Source organism: Callithrix jacchus, chromosome 10 (genome assembly GCF_049354715.1).
Source record: "Callithrix jacchus isolate 240 chromosome 10, calJac240_pri, whole genome shotgun sequence".
NCBI classification, from domain to species: Eukaryota; Metazoa; Chordata; class Mammalia; order Primates; family Cebidae; genus Callithrix; species Callithrix jacchus.
The window spans coordinates 101,582,433-101,597,243 of record NC_133511.1 but is presented as its reverse complement, the minus strand read 5'-3'; the positions used below and the strand labels follow the sequence as shown (position 1 = coordinate 101,597,243).

The following is a 14,811-nucleotide window of genomic DNA, read 5'->3' as shown; positions in this document are numbered from 1 at the left end:
CATTGGTGGAGACAATCCGAGCCATCTGTGTTTTAAAACTAATTACTAGCACACCTGTGCAAGAGCTGTAGTGTGCTCCTGAATATGTGGTCAGAATCTGCTCATCACAGCCACTTGTCCTTTTCCCTCGAACAACGCTGTAACAAAGGCAGAAACACCCATCTTCAGATACGATTCCCTAGGGCCCATTACACTAACTGGCTGTCCACGACCTTGCCTCTGTATTCCAATCGTATCAGCCGTGGAATCTGGACACATCCATCACATTTTGAGGTCCCACCAACATATTCTTCCTTTTTCTCATTTTATTATGGTATAAATTCATTGCAAAAGCTATGACAGAAGTGACTGTCCACTGTTTATACTGCTGTAAGGGAGATGAGTGGATCAAGAACCATTTGTACAAATCCAAAGAATGAAACTGCAAATTTATTTGAAAGTATAAAAATTAAAAAACAAAACAAAACCAAGCCTAAGAAAAAAACAAGAAGTAACAACACACAACCTTTCCAGTTTACATTAACTTTGAGCATCACACACTATTTGTTAACCACTTAGTTGCATTTTTTTAAAATGTCAGTTTCAAGGTAGAGGAAGCTGAGTCAGAAAATAGGCCAGCCATCACAGTGGAACTAATTTAATGCTAAAATAAAATGCTGATCTCACTTGAGAATAAAGAGACGAGACTATTTTCCAGATGGCATAGATTCAGGCAATGTATAAAAACTTCCTGGTTGGAATGAGTTAAAAAATACTGCTGGCCACTAATATGCCATCTTGAGTAGGAAACAAACCCCATCCCCCAAAAAACCCTGCAGCTTTGGTGTCCTATTTATATATTTTTAAAAACATTCATTAAAAAAATCAAATCTATGATAAAAATGTCCCTGTTTATTTTAAAAAACATTAATAGGCTTTCTTTATCTACTAAAACCATTTGTTTTTCTTAAAATGCCTGGAAGCAGAAAAGCGAGTGAGTGAGATTAACTCACTGTGCAATTAACTTAAATTAGAATTCTTCCTCTAAACAACTTCCAGAGCACCAGAAAGAAGCAAGGACCCATCAAAGGGAGAATAAAGCCCTTCTGACTCACAGGAGATGAAATGTTCAGCCAGAGTTCTAACACATTCTGGCTGTCATCAAAAGTTCTTTATTGGATTACTCAGAAAATAACTCAAGTGCTATTTTAAAAATGAAATACACAGGCAACTAGGTTCCCTTCTTTCTTTCTTTCTTTTTTTTTTTTTTTTAAACCGAAACAAAACAAAACACCAGTGGCTAGCTTTCCTGTAACATACTTTGGATTTGGTCAAAAAAAGAAAGAAAAGTCTACAGGACAGGATCACTGAATGCCACTTCAGCCCCACTTCCTGCAGGCTCTGTTTTAATTAGCATCAAACAGGTTACCGAACATTTCTTCAGCTGCGGAAAGAAGTTTTGAATGGGTGACAGCGGCCGGGAGTGGCTCTACCTGGTTCCATTTTACCCCTCATCAGTCAGTGTGGTTTCTTGCCAAATAACGCCTAACATTTTACCCCTTATTCCCGCAGGGAGGCGGGCCCTCTGGCTGGCTGGGCACAGAGAAAGTTAGAGAAAAACTAGCACAAACATAGAGACTATACACTGAGGGAAAGAGGAGTCCCTCTTTCTGTTTCCTTCAAGAACGTGATAAATAATAACCTCGAAGTGCAACAATGCACAAATGTCTGGCACACAGGTTAGTCTGGAGGGACTTGTCATCATGGGGCTCAGAGGGGCAAGGGTGTCATCTCCTTTTGCATTTTTCTTTGGATGTTGTTAAAGGAAAAACAAAGAAAAGAGATAGCTTTCCTATATAAATAGTCCCTTAACTAGAAGGGAAAAAAACAAACACACTGTTTCAAATGCATTTCTAAAAGATTTAAAATAAATCCAAATGGAAAATCTTGACTCCAAATTGTCTACTGCCCATGTGTCTCAGAGGAGAAACTGCTGGGATGCTGGGAGAGGCCTGACCCGACCCTAACTCTAACTAGAGGCACTGGTACTGGGACCCTGGGCAGAGAAGTGTGCACAGTGCAGGGAGCCAGGAGCTCTCGCTGGAGGTACTGAATACGGCTCTCACCTGGGATAGAAACCAGCGTCCTGAAGACCAAACGCCAGGTAAAACGGACTTGCAATGTTAAGGGAACTTTGGAGGCCAGTGCTGAGGCTGCATGAATGAGCAAGACAGGCTTGGTGTGGGTCACAGGGACATAGATCCAGTTCAGATTCTGGGCCAACTCAAGTTAGGTCCTCATTCCTTGGCTACAGGCAGGTCGGCTGGGAGGGTGGCAGCCCAGAAACCAGGGAAGTGGCTGTAAAGCCAAGGTATCATAGGCAATTGGCAGCCCGCAGTTTAAGAGCTGAGAACTTGGATAAACTCATGGCAGAAACTCCCTGCCTGTTCTGGGATGAGGCTGATGGTATATGCCACTGGAGAAAACTCTTGGAATAAGCATTCTTGGGCAAATTTCTAAAGCCGGGATAGTTTCAGAGTCCTTCATGAAACCAAAATGGCACTGTAACTGCCGAAAGGTGTTAGTCATGTCCAGAGTTTTCTTTGGCTACTGACTCTGCTGGACCCAGGGCAATGTATAGGATCGTGCAAGGCAGGTTTTGATGCTCAACTGAATTTTTTTGGGGGATGACCATCTAATGATGGCTTCCTTGTAGAATGATCTAATCCAAATCCCCAAATGCTATGAGGCAGCAGCCCAGCAGAGAGGATTTGGCCTAGCATCTCCTGCACTTCTGAGCATCCAACATATGGTAGAAACACTGCTCTCTCCCAGCCTACTTCAATACTGTTTTATCTGCTGCCTGCCCAACAGAAACATAATGTGAAAAGTAAGGGTGTGATCTAGGGTCCTGAAAGAGGAGTGACCTTACCGAAAACATGCACAACAGATCATGTAAACTGAGAGGCTAGAAAAACATCTCTGAAATCTGGGGGAGGAGGGGGAATGCAGGGATAGCTTAATACCCCAAACTGCAAGTTGAGACACCTTTACAGGTGCCTAAAGAGCTTCCCATGAGCACAAATTGTTAGAATGACAAGTCAGAGTAGATTAACCCATATGGACTTTGGAATAACTGGGACTTATACTTCTTCAGTGCCCTGGCTGGGCTCAGAGTCCCTGGGCTCAGCAGTGCCCTCCTGGGGGCCAGGCTGCTCCGGGCTGTGGCAGGTGTCTTCCACACTCAGGAGGCTGCTGGCTGCCTGGGAGCTGGCACTGTTGGCACTCCCAGACCGGGAGCGGTAAGGGGGCAGGTCGGCTTGGTTCAGAGACTCCGTGTCAGAAGAGTAGGGTGGTGGAGGAAGGTCGTACCATGCAGGCCTGTGATGGGGACAGAAGAATGGCAGGGGCAATGGAGAGAGAAAAAGAAGAAAACACATTAGAGTCAAGACAAGGCAACTTCTGCCCATTTCTGAGATGGTGTTTCCTGTGAGAAATGAGATTTTCCCTCCAAGTACAAAGACAATTAATTCAAGGACCAGGAACCACAGCGGAACAGAAAAGGCCAGTGTGTTCTGGCTGGTTCATGTTGACTGTGCAGTGCCAAAATCATATCCTCTGGGTAGACCCAGAGTGAGGTTGCCCATCAAGTCCCTCGGTTCAACCTGGGTAGTTTGGCATTGCCACTCTGCTCCATCAGCCAAAAGCCCTAGAGGCTGGGCTGGTGTCTTTTATTTATTTATTTATTTTGAGATGGAGTCTCACTCTGTCGTCCAGGCTGGAGTACAGCAGCATAATCTCGGCTCACTGCAACCTCCACCTCCCAGTTCAAGCAATTCTCCTGCTTCAGCCTCCTGAGTAGCCAAGATTACAGGCATGTACCACCATGCCTGGCTAAGTTTTGTATTTTTATTAGAGACGGAGTTTCACCATGTAGGTCAGGACTCCTGACCTCATGATCTGCCCACCTCGGCCTCCCAAAGTGCTGGAATTACAGGCGTGAGCCATTGTGCCTGGCATGAGCTGGTGTCTTGACTGGGCTCTGATGGGAACACAGAATTAGCATTCATATTGAAAGCCAACTCTTCCTGGCTGCAAACTGGGGTAAGTGAGAGGACATCCTCTCAGCCTCTCAGTCTGTTACTGCAGAAGGGACTTGAAAGGAATGAACTTAACAGAAAAGACATTTTATTTTCTAGCTCTCATTTACTGAAGGCTTCTTGTGAGCCAGGCACTTTGCTGTGCTCCCTACATTCCTTACGTTATTTAATGCTCATAAGAATGCTATGAGGTGGGCATTACGTTCATGCCTTTTGCTTTGGTGGGGAAACTGATCAGAAATAACTGGTAAACAGCAATATTGGGATTTGAACCCATGTGTTGCTTCCAGATTCAGCAATTTTAACCTTACTCTACACTGGATGGTCCAAATGAAAAGGTTATGTGTGGGAACTTTATTAGGTGAGGAAGGTCCTGAATTCTTACACTTATTTGCAAAGAGATCCTCAAGTGCCATCCCCTCCACTGACCTATGAATCTTTATTCACCTTCAATGAAGAAGGAAAATGAAGACTGAATACAAGAGTGGCCACTGAAGAGGGTCCAAGGAAGAGCCAGTCACCATCAGAATATGGCCTGCAAAATGTCTAACGCCAGGCCAGGCGTGGTGGTTCACGCCTGTAATCCCAGCACTTTGGGAGGCCGAGGTAGGTGGCTCACCTGAGGTTGGGAGTTTGAGACCAGCCTGACCAATATGGAAAAAACCAGTCTCTACTAAAAATACAAAATTAGCTGGGTGTGATGGTGCAAGTCTGTAATCCCAGCTACTCGAGAGGCTGAGGCAGGAAAATCACTTGAACCTGGGAGACAGAGGTTGTGGTGAGCCGAGATCGTGCCATTGCACTCCAGCCTGGGCAACAAGAACAAAACTCTGTCTCAACAACAACAAAAAAGTCTAATGCCATACCCTGCGGAACTCGAGGAAGAGGGATGTTAAGCAGGAAACAGGCACACTACTCGCTTTACAGAACTCTGCTTCTTGGCTTTATATACTGGGGGTTCTTGTACAATTCCATTTGCAATAAGGTGTCTACTGCTTAAAAAATCTTGAAAGTTCTCCTTTCTACCTCCTTTATTTTATAGATGAAGCCAAGCAAAGTTTAGGAACTCACTGATTCTCTCATTCATTCACTTACTCATTCATCCATTCATTCAACAGATATTAATCAAACTTCTCACAAGTACTAGACACTTCTCTGCAGCAGCAAGTGAGGCTCAGAGCTACAGCGTGGCATTCCCAGGAGGAGCAGACCTCTGAGTTAGCCAGGATCCTAACGATATGTTCCTCAGACAAGTAATTTAACATCCCAGAACCTCAGTTTACTCACCTGTAGAATGTGGAAATTTACTGATTTGTGAAACCATCACTATAATCCAGTTTCGGAGATTCCTATCAGTTCCCCCCTCAAGTGAAGTGCTGAGAGGATTAACTGAGGTGATACACATAGAGCATTTTGCAAGAACCAGGCAAATGTCAGATGTTGCCACTGCGTACAGCAGCTGAAGCCAGGCTCTTGACAAGAACTAGGAAGCTCAGTGTGTGCACCTATTCCCCTCCCCACTATGGATGCCCTCTCCCACCTCAATCTCTTCCATCCAGCACACACCTCTGGTCCAGCAAGGCCTCGGAGTAGGAGGGTGGGGAGCCTGCTTCCGATGCATTCTGCTCTGCCTGGCTGGCCACATACTGGATGCCATTATTGACGTTGTAGGTGACATTGCAGTGGTGGGGGTGGTCCAGGACCACCAGGCGGGACAGCAGCACAGGGTGCTGCAGCCGGTGCACGGGCAGTGTCATGAGGTTGTTCCGCTTTCGCTGATGGTGCAAGACCAGAGCCAGCAGGGCCACCACCAGCACGAAGATGACGGAGCTGACGATGATGGCATAGGTGATGCTGGGGTAATACACAAGCTGGTTCTCTGAAGTCACAAACACCTGCCCGCTGCCCGGTTCTGAGAAACCCCGGAGAGAGGAGAGAAAAGAGAGAAGGTTACCAGTTTGGCTCATCTTTGTGTTTCAACCTCAGCCCCAGATTTTGCATGTCTATGTTCGCAGTAGTCCTATTCACAATAGCCAAAAAGTGGGAACCACCGAAATGTCCACCAACTGGTGAACAAATCAACAAAATGTGGTACATCCACCCAGTGGAATACTATTTGGCCATAAAAAGTAACAAATTCTGAAACATGCTACTGTAGGGATGGACCTCAAAAACATGATGCAGTAAAATAAGTCAGACATAAAGATCACACCTTGTATGATTCCGTTTATATGAAATTTCCGGGAAAGGCAATGTTACAGAGGTAGAAAGTAGATGAGTGGTTGCCTGGAGTGGGAAAGAGGATGGGGATTAACAATGGGCATGAGGAATCTTGTTGGGGAAATGGGAATGTTCCGAAACTGGATTATGGTGACAGTTGCACAAATCGGTAAATTCCCCCCCGCTCAAAAATCACTGAACCGAACACTTAAAATGGGCAAATTTTAAGTACTGCAAATAATACCTCAATAAAGTTGTTTTAAAAAGTCAGTATCATATAATACCTAGGGAACAGGAGTGAGAGTTCTTGTGGCAGAAACCAGTTCTTTAGTAGAAATGTATAAAGTAACACACCTCAGGAACACAGGTAGTGTCTCTGGGGTCCTCATAGGTGCAGAACATTTATTTTAAGCCAGGCTCCACATGGAGCTTTTGGGATAGAGAGCCAGAACAGCCCACGCTAACAGCAGGAATTCCTGGGCTCAAATCCCCACCCCACAAAACTTGCTTGCTGTGTGCCCTTTGAAAGTGCTATCCTCTCTGGGCTGCAAAATGGAGATAAAATTGTGTCCAGTTCTAGGAGCTTCTGTGAGCATGAAATGAGTCAATACTCATCAAGCCCCTAAACATAGCTACATGTTGTGTTCTGTAAGTGCATGTGTTCAGTATATACAAGTACATGCTTTATTTATTTATTTATTTGAGAAGGGGTCTCGTTCTGTCACCCATGCTGGAGTGAACTGTCACAATGTCAGTGCACTACAACCTCCGGGTCCCAGGTTCAAGCAGTTATCTCACCTCAGTGTCCTGAGTAGCTGAGACTACAGGTGTGTGCCACCATGTCTAGCTACTTTTTGTATTTCAGAGATGGGGTTTCACCACGTTGCCCGGGCTGGTCTTGAACTCCTGACCTCAAGTGATCCTACCACCTTGGCCTCCCAAAGTGCTGGGATTACAGGCGTGAGCCACTGTGCCTGGCCAAGTACAAGCTTTATATCACATCTGCCTGCCTCATAACAACTCCATGGGGTAGGTGTTGTGATTCTCCTTTTTTTTAGATGAAGAAAATGAAGCTCAGAGAAGTCAGTTCCCCTGACCACAGCCACATAGTTTGGAGGTAAGGAGCTGCATGTGAGTTGAGTCCGGGGGTCTGACTTCAGAACCTGGCCCCAACGTTCTGCTCTACATCACCCGAATAAGACCTGCCATACAATCTGCAGGTACTTCCTCGGGGGTTCCAGGGTGAAGGTCTGGTACACATCCCACCCCTGCAGGTTGCTGTAATAATATCCTTCTCTCCACACGTCCTAACGAGCCACACTTTAAGCACTCAGTTAAGGAGCTTCCCAGTCAGCAGGACACATGTGGCCACCATGGTAAGGTCAAGGCAGGCAGAGGAAACCAGGGGTCTGAGCTGGGGACCCCTCATCTTTACAGAGAGCTACCACTACTTACTGTCACGGCCTAGCTGGAAGAACAAATGCAGACCAAGTGAGTATAGCTGGTGGCCACGACCCTGTCCTTGTTCCACCTGTGAGCCAGTAAGGAGGTTTCAGTGGGTCCACAGGGTTCAAAATGTAGCCATGAAAGAGCAGCAGCGGTGGCAGTGAGTACAGGTGACTCATGTCCTCTGTCCTGGCATCGGCTAAGGGCTTACTCCCTCCCTCATCACTAGCTGTACATCTGTTTTGTTCACTGCTGTATCCCCCAGAAAGTAGGATGGTGCCTGGCACACAGTAGGCACTCAATAAATACCCACCACTCAATTGGAAAAAAATCTGTTTATTCACACACCCTTGTAAAGTGAGTGCTGTTGTTATTCCTATTTTCTAGGTGAGCAGATTGACTCAGAGAGGTGGATTATTTTGTCTAACATCACATAAGAAGCAAGCAGGGAACAGGACTAGAATCTAGATGTTTCTCCTTCAAAAAACCACACACTGCAAAACACACTGACTTCTCTTCTTTTTTGATATGAACATTTTTGGACTCCCCAAACGATCCCAATCTGAGACAAATGATGACCTTCCCCTTCAAGGTCTGGCTCTGTGTGTTAATCCCTCTCTCTAGCCACACCTAAAAATGGACTAAAAGCTACAAAGATTCTCCAAGTCCCTGGTGGTCCGTGTTTCAGCGATTCACTACACAGAAAGAAGTAAAGAGGAGACCAGCAGAAAGACAGAACCGTGTTGCAGTATAGATAAAGAAGGGAGGCGGTCTGGATTTTTTCTGGAGACAATTAATTAGCTGTCACTCACAGATTCTGCAGAGTTCTTCTGTCTGTTCACAGCTTAGACAATTAGAAGCTGGGCGGAGGCTTGTGTATGCGTATGTTTCAGAATTCAGGCTTCAACTAAAATATCTTCTTCATTTTGTTATCTAGCAGGGAGAGCTGCAGAGTCAGGAGCCTTGGAGTGGAATCCTGGAGCCACTGCTTCTAGCTATTTGAGCTCAAGCGAGTTTTTTAAATCTTAGAAGCCTCACCCTCCTTGTCTGTGAAATGGTGATGGTCCTGAGTGAGTATCCGTATCGTCCCCGGATTATCCAGATGGTAGAGTACAATACACACAAGTGCTGAGCACAGTGCCTGGCAGCCGCCTGCCTCAGTGATGCCAGTTCTTTTTTATGACAATGACGCCGATGACAAAATAATAATAATTTGATAATTATAATACATGATATAGTGTAATATAGAATTAATTACATAGTATATATGTTACATATAGTATATATTATAGATAAAAACATAATATATACATATATAAAATGTTATACTATAAAATATGTGATATAATGTATATTATGTAATTACATATTAACAATATGTTCTATATTATTATATATTTATATGTTATAATACATGTTATATATTATACTATACATGTAATTACAATTATATAATACGTAATACTATGTAACTATATCATAATATATATTATATCATAATATATATCATAATATATAACATATAACAAAATATAATATAATATATAATTATATAATATATATAACATATAATTATATAATTTGTCTAATAATGATAAAACAGACATAAGATAAAACTTACCACTATCACCATTTTAAAGTGCACAGTTCAGTGGCACTGATGTTCACACACATTGTTAATGTTCATACATGTTTCTGTGAGTCCATCACCTCTATCCAGCTCCAGAATTTTTCATCATCCCTCACTAATGAACACTAGATTTTAGTGTAGTGTTGCCTTTCTTACTGTTATCCTCACCAACTTCTTGCAACCAGGGGTAGAAAGCTGCGGGAGCCACCTCCAGGGGATGGGGTTGGGCTGGGGAGAAGATATGAACAGACTGAGTTCCATTCCAGTGAGATATATTTCTATTTTTTATTCCTTTTTAATTTTTCATATCTATTTTCTGAGACAAGGTCTCTCCCTTTGTTGGCCAAGCTGGAGTGCAGTGGCACTATCTTGGTTTAACAGCGTCAACCTCCTGGGCTAAGCCATCTTCCCGTCTCAGTGGATGGGACTACAAGCATGCGCCACCACGCTCAGCTAATTTTTGCATATTTTGTAAAGAACAGAGCCTACCTATGTTGCCCAGGCTGGTCTTGAACTCCTGGGCTCAAGTAATCTATACATCTTGGACTTCCAAAGTGTTGGGATTACAGGTGTGAGCCACTGGTCTTAGCCAGTGAGTCGTATTTGGTAAAAAAGGAAAGTAGGTAAACTGTCACACAGAAAACAAATGGTCCAGGGATTTTAAAATGCTGACTTCTGTATAAACATGTGAGGTTTTAACACCACAAGTGGGAGTCCGTTAAATGCATTGGATATAAAATGCCCGTGGAACTTAACGGTCTCACTTATGTCTCGGAAAGCAGGCTTTCTTCAGACCTCTCTTCACTTTGGCAGGCGAGACGCAGCGATCACATTTGCCTGAGAAATTATGATGTTGCATAACTCAGTGGTGCCTGCTCTGGTTTTTGCTCTGTGTGTAAAATGTCATCTTGTGTTAATTCATTAACTAGGCCCACTTTTCTTAAGAGCTTAATGAGCCTGCTGGCCAAATTACTAACATCAGAGTTGCCTGGGACCTAAGTTCCAAGTGCATAATCCATGGATAATGAAGTTTCCATTTATTCTGGCTGTCCCTCAAGCTAATGCCCTTGTGCTCCACTGTCAAGCATCTTTAATTCTTGTTCTGTACGTGCTGCTTCTACTGTACTAATTCTGGGCAATCTGGTTCCTACCTAGAGACCGCTGCTCCATCACACCTCTCCACAGCTGCCCGTGGAGAAGCAGGCTGTGCTTTGTACAACGCTGGGGGTGCTCTTCACCTCAAAGTCATCACATATTTGTTGAGTTATCACGACAGCTTTCTAGCAGATGGCAGCTAAGTGTCTTGAGGAAAAGTACCTTTAACTAATTCACGCAGAGGTGCTCTCTGGACCAGGGAAGGCACTCAGGCAGCTGACAATTGTGACTTGGTGTTCCTTCACGTCCAAAAAAAGTCCCCTCCTCCAGATGCAAATGAAATTTCCTACTGGATACCATTTTTTGCCTACCAGATTGGCAAAAGCAAAGTTTGATCTCATATTCTGCTGGCCAGGTCTTGGGCAAACAGGTATATTCATGCCTTGTGTATATTCAGGCATGGCTAGTGGGAGGGTAAGTTGGTGCCAACCCAGGGTGGCAGAGGAGCTAATAATATATACTAATATAAAAATGTGAATATTGTTTTAAATTGGCCAGGCATGGTGATGCATATCTGTAATTCCAGCTCTTTGGGAGGTGAAAGTGGGGAGGATGGCTTGAGCCCAGGAGTTCGACACCAGCTTGGGCAACATAGGGAGACCCTGTCTCTAAATTAGCTGGGCATGGTGGCATGTGCCCATAGTCCCAGCTACTTAGGAGGCTGAGAAGAGGAAAATCACTTGAGGCCAGGAGTTTGAGGCTGTGGTGAGCTATGACAGTACCCCTATACTCCAGCCTGAGCGACAGAGTGAGACCCTGTCTCTAAAAAGCCAAAAAACAAAATAAGCATTTATGAAAACATTTTTCATAAAAGCAAAATATATCAGAAACAATCCAAATGTTTATCAACTGCAGTCTGGCTACATAAATCATGGTGCCTCCATACAATCCTGCAGCTATTTCTAAAATTAGGGAACCTCTATATATACCAACATAGAACAACTGGAAGGATATATTGATAAGGGGAAAAAAGCAAAGTTCAGTAGAGAATGTATAGACTATATCTGGAGAAGCACAATATAACCAGTAACACTGGGAGCTTCCAGGAAGGGGAACAGATGGTTGTGGAGAGGGAGATTTACTTTTTACTGTTTACTCCTGCTTACTAAGTACTATTTGTTCTGTATTATCTATTTTAAAAATAAGCATTCTGTCCTCTTCCTTTGGACTTGCCCAGGCTGATGTGCATCTCAGTTTGTTTTTATTTTTAGACATAGGGTCTTGCTATGCTGCCCAGGCTGGTCTTGAACTCCTAGGCTCAAGTGATCCTCCCACCTAAGCCTCTGAGTAGCTGGGATTGCAGCCTGTGCCACTGCATCTGGCTCAGTTTCTTTATTGTTTCCTGTCCTTTTCTCCCTGTAGGTGTGAGGGCTTTTTGGGGTTCAAGCCTTACTGTCCCATGGTTACTTGGAGACCCCTTAATGACTCATGATTCCCTGAGGACAGCTTCCAATGCCTCCAACCTGACCTTTTTTTTTTTTTTTCGAGACGGACTCTCACTCTGTCACCAAGGCTGAAGTACAGTAGCACAATCTTGGCTTACTGCAGCCTCCAACTCCTGGGTTCAAGTGATTCTCCTGCCTCTGCCTCACGAGTAACTGGGATTACAAGCACATGCCACCATGCCCGGCTAATTTTGTATTTTTAGTAGAGATGGAGTTCACCATGTTGGCCAGGCCAGTTTTGAACTCCTGACCTCAAGTTATCCACCTACGTCGGCCTCCCAAAGTGCTGGGATTATAGGCAATGAGCCACCGCGCCTGGCCCAGCCTGACCTCCTGAGTCCAGAATTCCTGTTCTGGAATATTCACTGCCCTTCACACTGACTCCCCCTCATCCCTTTGAAAAACTCCTACCTTGCTATTTTTTTAAAAAGTATTTTTTCAGTTTGTTTTCCTCCAGATTATATATTTTAAAAGTTAGATTTATTGAGGTATATCTTAGGCATAAGATTTGCCCTTTAAAAATGCACGGTTAGATGAATTCTGACAAAATGAAACAGTCACATGTCCTCTTCCACAATCAAGACAGAACCTTTCCATCCCCCCAAAAAAATATTTTGTGCTTCTTGTGGTCAATCTTCTCCCATCATTCCAAGCCTCTGCAAACCAGGGGTCTATTTTCTGTCCAAATAGATCCACTTTTTTCCAGAAAGCCATACAAGTGGAATGTAACAGTATGTAGCCTATTGTGTCTGGCTTCTTTCACTCAGCACACTGCTTTTGAGATTCATTCATGTTTCTCTGAGTATTAATATTTCATTCCTTTTTGTACCTGAGTAGCATTCAGTTGCTACTGATGTATGGATGTACCACAATTCATTTGATTTCCCAAATAAGGGAGGGCACTGGGGTGTTTCCAGTTTCAGGAATGCCAGTCTTTGTCCTAACATATATTTTCATATTTCTTGGGCAGACACAGTGCTGGGAGAGCTCTGGGTCATATGGGAAGCATATGTTTAACTTTAGAAAAAATTGTTCCACTGTTCTCCAAGTTGCTATAGCATATAGCATTCTGCATCCCCACCAGCAGCAATGTACAAAATTCTATCACCCTGCATTCTCAGCAGCACTTAGTAACACCAGTCTTTTAAATTTTAGCCATCTTAATAGGTGTTTAGTGGTATCTCATTCAGGTTTTAATTAGCATTTCCTAATGACTAATGATGTGAACATCTGTTCATATAACTGATTTGACACAGCTTATCTTCTTTAATGAAGTGTTTATTCAAATCTTCTGCCCATTTTTAAATTGCTTTGACATTATTATTGGGCAGTAAGAGCACTTTATATTTCTGCAACATAGTGTTTTATCACAAACGTGTTGTGCAAATATTTTCTCCTAGTCTATGGCTTATCTTTTCATTTTCTTCACAGTGTCTTAAAAAGAGATTTTTGGTGTTTTCTTTTTTAAGACTAGTCAATGAAGAGAAGGTGTTAAAACAAATTTTTACAAAGTCCTTTGCATCCATTCTTTCTTAATGGTATGTGGTTTTTATATTCGATTCAAGGAATCTTCCCCTAAGTCTTTGCTTAGAAGAAGTCTTATAGCTTTAGCTTCTACATTTATGCCTGTGGTCCACAGCAAGTTAATTTTTGTTTATGGTACAAGGTAAAGGTCAAGGTTCTTTTTATCTTCCCATTTAGCTTTCCAATTTTTCTAACACCATTTGTTGAAAAGCCTATCCTCTCTTATTGAATTACCTTGGCACCTTTGTTGAAAATCAATTGACCATACAAGTCTGAGTCTATTCTTAGACTCTCTATTTTGTATGATTGAGCTATATACCTATCTTTATGCCAATAAGGGTGCTGTTAACTACAGCTTCATAGTTAAGTCTCAAAATCAGGTAGTGCATCTTGCGTGCCTTTTTCCCCCTTCCAAATTGAACTTTATTTCTGATTACAAAAATCCTTGTTAATGATTTAAAAATATATATATATATAGAAATGTCCAAGGCAGACAAAATGTCCCCTCCTCTCCCCTAAATCTACTAGAATTCTACTAGACATGGTTCACAGTTTCATATCGACCAGGAGCTGGGAAACTTTTTCTGTCAAGGGCCAGATAGTAAATATTTTATGCTTTGTAAGCTATACAAGTAGCATAAAAGCTGTCATGGAAAATATGTCAGTGAATGAATGTGGTTGTGTCCCAATCAAACTTTATACAAACAGGCGGCAGCTCAGATTTGGCCCACTGGCCATAGTTTGCTGTCTACCTACAGCATAAATCATTGAAAACTGCTCTCTATACTTATGTATGCACAAGTACTTTTCTTCACGCTGTATGGGTATTTCTGCATGCGGACATCTTTCCTTGGCACCCACATCTTTGTGAAAGAATAGCCATATAGTGTCCCACTATAGAGATAAACCACAGTTTATTTAACCAAACCTCTAATGAAGTACCTTTAGGTTGCTTCCCATTTTTGCTATTACAAACAATGTTATAATATCATTCAGGCAGACAGTGAGGGTCATGAGGGGAGGGGCCAGCGATCTTGGTCACTGATGCAATGATTTCTTTGGACAAATTCCTACTTGCTGGATGTTTCCCTGGCCATCTGGTCTCCCAGGTTTAAACACTCTGGGTTGTCTTGAATACTCTCCTTTTCTCTATCTACATCAAGCAACCAAGTATGATCAGTTTCTACTGTGCTGTGCTTCTCCAGCCTCTCAACCTCACATCTATTCTTATGGCCACATATAGGCCCAGGTCAGGGAGAAAACCTCCATGAGAGTTTGCCACCTGTAGCCTCTTCAAACTCCAGTCTTTTTG

At 43.1% G+C, this 14,811-nt stretch overlaps 1 protein-coding gene across 11 annotated transcripts in view; it reads right to left on the bottom strand.

Moving 5' to 3' along the window:
• Positions 1-407: 407 nt before the first annotated feature.
• LDLRAD3 (low density lipoprotein receptor class A domain containing 3) overlaps positions 408-14,811 on the bottom strand; it is a 294,583-nt gene continuing 280,179 nt past the window's right edge. For all 11 annotated transcript variants that reach the window (XM_035262370.3, XM_078340851.1, XM_009007934.5 and 8 more), the window contains 2 exons: positions 5,646-5,991; positions 408-3,360 (listed from right to left, as the gene is read on the bottom strand). In XM_035262370.3, the coding sequence (XP_035118261.1) occupies positions 3,123-3,360; positions 5,646-5,991 (584 nt within the window). In that variant the 3' untranslated portion in view covers positions 408-3,122. The remainder of the gene's footprint in view (positions 3,361-5,645; positions 5,992-14,811) is intronic.